This window comes from Nicotiana attenuata, unplaced genomic scaffold (assembly GCF_001879085.1).
Source record: "Nicotiana attenuata strain UT unplaced genomic scaffold, NIATTr2, whole genome shotgun sequence".
Lineage (NCBI taxonomy): Eukaryota > Viridiplantae > Streptophyta > Magnoliopsida > Solanales > Solanaceae > Nicotiana > Nicotiana attenuata.
In genome coordinates this window covers 274,454-280,178 of record NW_017670890.1, presented here as the reverse complement: position 1 = coordinate 280,178, position 5,725 = coordinate 274,454, and the positions used below count along the sequence as shown (strand labels likewise).

The window sequence follows — 5,725 nt, the reverse complement described above, 5'->3', positions numbered from 1 at the left end:
AACTGTTGACAATTTCAAGCAAGTGGCTAGGGAAGGGTACCTATCACCTACAGCCAGTGCTAAGGGAGGTAAGAAGACAAAGAAGAATCACAATAAAGAATCTGCTCAACCTACAACAATTATGCCCAGGAGGGCAGCCGCATTAACTAAATGATGATGATTAAGACACTCATTTGGAACATAAGGTCTGTGAAAACTCAACAGGCCTTTCCCGGAGTGATCAATATGAATAGGGAGCATAATTTTTGTGTAGTTGCATTGATGGAACCTTTACAAAAGAAATGATTCATTAATAGATAGAGAAGAAGGCTGAATATGGAGACTGCTTATGCAAATATTAATGGGCAAATATGGTTATTTTTTGATTCAGTAGTAGAATGGGAACTGGTGGAGGATACTGAACAACAAGTAAGTGTGAAAGTGTTTCATCATGAGTTGGGACAGCACATGATGATTACATTTGTCTATGCCAAATCTTCAGCAATGGAGAGACTACAATTGTGGGATCATTTGTACTATCTAGCAAGTGATATGGAGCTTCCATGGTTGGTAGGAGGAGATTTTAATGTAGTGTTGCATAAAGATGAGAAGATAGGGGGACTGCCTGTACATCCTCCTGAATATGAGAACTTTGCCTTTTGTGTAAACTCTTGTGGTTTGTTTGAACAAGGGTACAAAGGGAGTCCATTTACATGGTGGAATGGGAGACCTAATGCTCAGTGTATATTCAAGAGGCTGGATAGAATATTTGTGAATTTGCCTTTTCAGAATATGTTGCCTACTATTGAAGTGGAACACCTTATTAGAACTGGTTCAGATCATGCTCCTTTGCTGATGACTTGTGGTGAGCAAACTGTCAATTGTGTCAAGCCATTCAGATTTTTAAATTTCTGGATCTACATTCAAGGAGGTGGTGAAGCAGAATTGGGAAGCTGACTTCATAGGTGATCCTTTTCTTATATTCAAGCAAAAACTCAAGAAAGTAAAGGCAGCTCTATCAAAGAGGAGTAGGGACACTTTGGAGATATATTCAAGCAATTGGCTATACTGGAAGATATAGTTAAGGTCAAGGAGATGCTGTTTGAGGAGGAACCAACAATTGAAAATAGATTTGTACTACAAAAGGCTCGATTAGAGTTGAAGAAATATCTGAGCATAGAGGAGCAATATTGGAAGCAAAAGGCTGGTCTGAATTGGTTTGCTGAAGGGGACGGGAACACTAGCTTTTTTCACAATCATGTGAATGGAAAAAGAAAGAAGCTGCAATTGAAAAGGATCCAAAATTCTAGTGGGGTGTGGATCGAAAATCAAGAGCAAATGGCTGATGTTGCAGTGGAGTTCTATAGAAGACAGTTCTCTAATAAAGGTGATACTTCTAATTTCAGTTTATTAGATAATGTCCATCCATGGTTACATTGGAGCAGAATATGGAGTTAAGTAGGCTGCCAACATTTGAAGAAGTGAAAGGAGCTGTGTTTGAACTAAGTGGGGAAAGTGCTGGTGGTCCTGGTGGATTTACTGGTTTGTTCTATCAATCTTGCTGGGATATCGTTGGTAGAGACATACATAATATGGTAATGCACTTTTATGGGGGAGCAACACATCCAAAATCCATAACACACACTAATCTAGTCCTATTGCCAAAGAAGCTTAGAGTGGAGACTTTTTCTGACCTAAGACCTATCAGTTTGAGCAATTTTACTAACAAGGTGGTGTTTAGGGTGCTACATGACAAATTGGAGAAGTTTTTGCCATTACTGATATCTCCTAATCATTCTGGATTTGTGAAGGGTAGGAGTATCTTTGAGAACATATTATTGACACAAGAGATAGTGACAGATATAAGGCTAAGGGGCAAGCCAGCTAATGTGGTTATTAAGCTGGATATGGCTAAGGCTTATGACAGAGTTTCATGGAAATATTTGTTACATGCGTTGAGAAGAATGGGATTTTCATGGAAACAGATTTCATTAACATGGTTTAGAATTTGGTGTCAAACAATTGGTATTTTGTATTGGTGAATGGACAAGCTTCAGGATTTTTCAAGTCAACTAGAGGGGTAAAGCAAGGTGATCCCCTATCTCCAGCATTGTTCATACTATCAGCTGAGGTATTATCAAGATCATTAAACAAACTGTTTGATGATAAATCTTTTGTAGGGTTTGGGATGCCTAAATAGTCTGATCCTTTGAATCATCTAGCATATGCTGATGATACCATTATATTTGCATCTACTCATCCTCCATCTTTGAGCAAAATAATGAAAGTGTTGGGTGATTATGAGAAAGTGTCAGGTCAGATGATAAACAAAGCAAAGAGTTCCTACTACATGTTTGCTAAGGTGGCACATGGATTAGTTCAAGTAGTGGGGGATATTACTGGTTTCACAAGAGGTAAATTCCATTTCACATACCTTGGATGCCCTATTTTCTACACTAGAAGGAGGAAGGAGTATTATGAGGATTTTATCAAGAAGGTGAAAGCTAAGCTACACTCATGGAAAGGTAAGTTATTATCATTTGGGGGGAAACCAACACTCATATCTAGTGTGTTGCAAAGCATGCCAGTTCATATGCTCTTAGTTCTGGACCCTCCAAAGAACATTTTAGTACATATTCATAAGTTGTTTGCAAGGTTTTTCTGGAGTACAAAGGAGGAGGGAACAAGTAAGCACTGGTCTTCATGGCAAAATCTATGTTTACCCAAAGAAGAAGGGGGATTGGGGTTCAGATCTCTAAATGATGTCTCTAAGGCATTGTTTGCTATGCTTTGGTGGAAGTTTAGAACTATAAAGTCACTGTGGTCCAACTTCATGTGGAACAAATATTGTAAGAAGGAGCTGCCAACAGTAGTCCAGTTTAGAAAAGGATCCCATGTTTGGAAGCAAATGTTAAATGCTAGGGAGGATGTTGAGCATGAGATTCTATGGGAGTTGAAGAGTGGAACAACAAACATATGGCATTAGAATTGGACAGGTTTGGGAGCTCTATATCATGTACTTCCTGAAGATTTTCCTATCAATGAAGATCTACAAGATGTAGCAGAATTAAGACTGGAAGGAACATGGAATGAACATCTACTGGAACAAAACTTTACTGAGGAGATTGATGATCATGTCAGGTCTAATGTACATTATGAGGGCAGTGAGGAGCATTAGAACAAGCTATACTGGATGCCAACCTCTTCAGGTAAGTTCAGTGTGACTAGTGCTTGGCAAATTATAAGACTTAGATCAAATCCTAATCATGAATTCAAGCATATGTGGATAAAAGGGCTTCCTTTGAAGATATCTTTCTTCTTATGGAGACCATGGAGGGGGAAAATAGCTACTGATGATATTCGGAGGAGACAACGGCAGATGGTGATGTCTAGATGCTGGTGTTGTCAACAGCCACAAGAAGAAACTATACAACACATATTCCTCACAAGTGTTACTACCTCTAAAGTGTGGAATTTGTTCGTGGGAGCGGTAGGAATCACAGTGCCATTGGTGCAGTTGAAGCAAGTCATCAGACATTGGTGGAATGCACAGTGTTGTCCAAAACTAAAGCCACTATTTCAAGTAGTTCCAGCTATTATTACTTGGGATTTATGGAAGAAGAGAAATTCAGGAAAACATAGAGGTTCGGTTTCTACACATAGGGTAATCCATGAAGTTAATAGAACATTACATTATTTGGCAAAGGTAAGGTATGGTTGGCTACCTAATATTCCTATGTTATGGCTAGATATGATCCAGTATTTTGAAGGATACAAGCCTGTTATAATTACAAGGAGAGTTACTTGGAAGCTTCCTTTCCAAGGATGGTACAAATGCAATACAGATGGTGCATCAAGGGGTAATCCAGGCCCTAGCTCACTTGGATTCTGTGTGAGGAATGATGAAGGGGACCTATTTTATTCAAGGGCGGTTGACTTGGGGGAGACAAAAAATGTAGTAGCTGAGGCTAGGGCCATTGTTCAAGGGCTGGAATATTGTATTGAACATAACCTTCACCCTCTCATTTTGGAGACAGATTCATTAGTGATGAAGAAGGTGATTGAAGGGGAATGGGATCCTCCATGGACCATTATTCAGGATGTAAGGAAGATTAAGGAGATGATGGACAATTTCAATGTGATCATTCAGCATGTGTTCAGAGAAGGAAATGATGTGGCAGATTTTATAGCTAACATTGTATTTTCTTTTGCAAGTACATCAGAATTTCATTCATTCTCAGAACTGCCTAGTGCAGGGAGGAGGTTAATCAATCTTGACAAATCCCAAACTCCTAATCTGAGGGTCAGAATAGCAAAGAGGAGAGCACCAGATTAATGTTATCATATGGTCTGATTCTGCACCTATCTGCTTATCTCTTTTGGTTTGTTCTATACTGTGTGTTGTTAGGGTACATGTCAGTGGTATTAGCATGGTTACATGCTCATTCTGAAGGTACCTTGATAGTGGACAAGAGTTGTAAGAGAAGCAGGTTATGGATGGTGCATCATTACATTGTGATAAGAAGTCCAAATAAGAAAATACTGCCTGAACTTGTTCTTGTAAGTTTTTGGAGATTGGTATTACACTTCCCAGTGGTATCAGCATGGTTTCATGCTCATTCTGGGGTTGTGATGGCAATGTTCAGAAAGGGTCATGCCTCAATAGTTCTGGCAGTAGTAGTTAGTCTTTGTCTGATATGTTTAAGTAGGGCTACTGATAAGTACATGCTAAGAGATCAAAATGCAATGGTCTCACATGAGTACATAGCACACAAAAAGGAAGTTGAATGTGCACATTTGTTCCTTCATCTGTTGTATTTGTTTTACTTAGTATTTACATGCATATTGAGTTGTCATCTTTTAGTGGTATTAGTGTGTTTAAACACTCATTCTGGAGATGATAATGCAGTATGCATGACCTTAGTGTTGAGGGAGCAGATGGTAAACTTTCTGAATGGTTTCTACTTGAATGGAACTCATTGGATCAACATGAAAGATGGGGAGATTTTGCTGATTTCAATTGATTGGTGTAGTTGTTTGGAGTCCATATTTGCCTTTGGAATGCATACCCTGGTGCCTGGTGAGAACATTGGAGGTGCTGCTTGGTATTTGCCTTTGGCCATTGGATTCACTAACACTGACAGGAGATTGAATCATGCAGCTTTACACGTTGTAATAGCTAATACTTTTATTTATAGCTTATTAGCCTTTACAGTTGCTAGTAGCTTAGTACATTTTATATTTTGTTTTGGACATCTTGTATGTTTTCGACCTAATTTTGGGATTATATATATATATATATATATATTAGCCACTAGGCAGCATGCCTAGTGGTATATTTGCTAAAAAAACACAGGATAATAAGAATAAAACAACTAATATAGAGACATAAGTAATCACGGAAAGAACACATCTCTGCATAGAGATAACAACCGAGAATCTCCCAGGATAACGTCCTGTAGTCCCAAATATAAATATCCAGCGGATCTCCCGGGATACCGTCCCGTAGTCCAACTCATAGTGCGCGGGGATCTACCGGAATCCCGATCCGTAGTCCCAAATGTAAATACCCAGTACTGGGGGAATATACCGGGTGCAGTCCCCTAGTTCCAATATAAAAGTGCAGGGGGAGCTCCTGGAATACCAATCCGTAGTCCCAAAGTAAATAGGCAGGGGGGATCTCCCGGGATACCGTCGCGTAGTCCCAAAGTAAACACACAGCAGCAACACAAAGAATACTCAATTT

The 5,725-nt window shown here is 39.3% G+C and overlaps 1 protein-coding gene across 1 annotated transcript; it reads left to right on the top strand.

The window, feature by feature from the left end:
* The first annotated feature begins 1,074 nt into the window (after window positions 1-1,074).
* On the top strand, window positions 1,075-3,157 carry LOC109244255. The gene is made up of 4 exons (XM_019411314.1): window positions 1,075-1,332; window positions 1,425-2,004; window positions 2,202-2,504; window positions 2,976-3,157. The coding sequence occupies exons 1-4, from the start codon at window positions 1,075-1,077 to the stop codon at window positions 3,155-3,157; spliced, it is 1,323 nt and encodes a 440-aa protein (XP_019266859.1).
* Window positions 3,158-5,725: the final 2,568 nt, after the last annotated feature.

Coding starts and splice junctions, on each gene's coding strand:
- LOC109244255 (XM_019411314.1), top strand. CDS start 1,075: ATGCTGTTTGAGGAGGAACCAACAATTGAAAATAGATTTGTACTACAA. Junction 1,333..1,424: donor AGCAAATGGCTGATGTTGCA/GTGGAGTTCTAT, acceptor ACATTGGAGCAG/AATATGGAGTTAAGTAGGCT. Junction 2,505..2,975: donor TAAGCTACACTCATGGAAAG/GTAAGTTATTAT, acceptor AGAATTGGACAG/GTTTGGGAGCTCTATATCAT.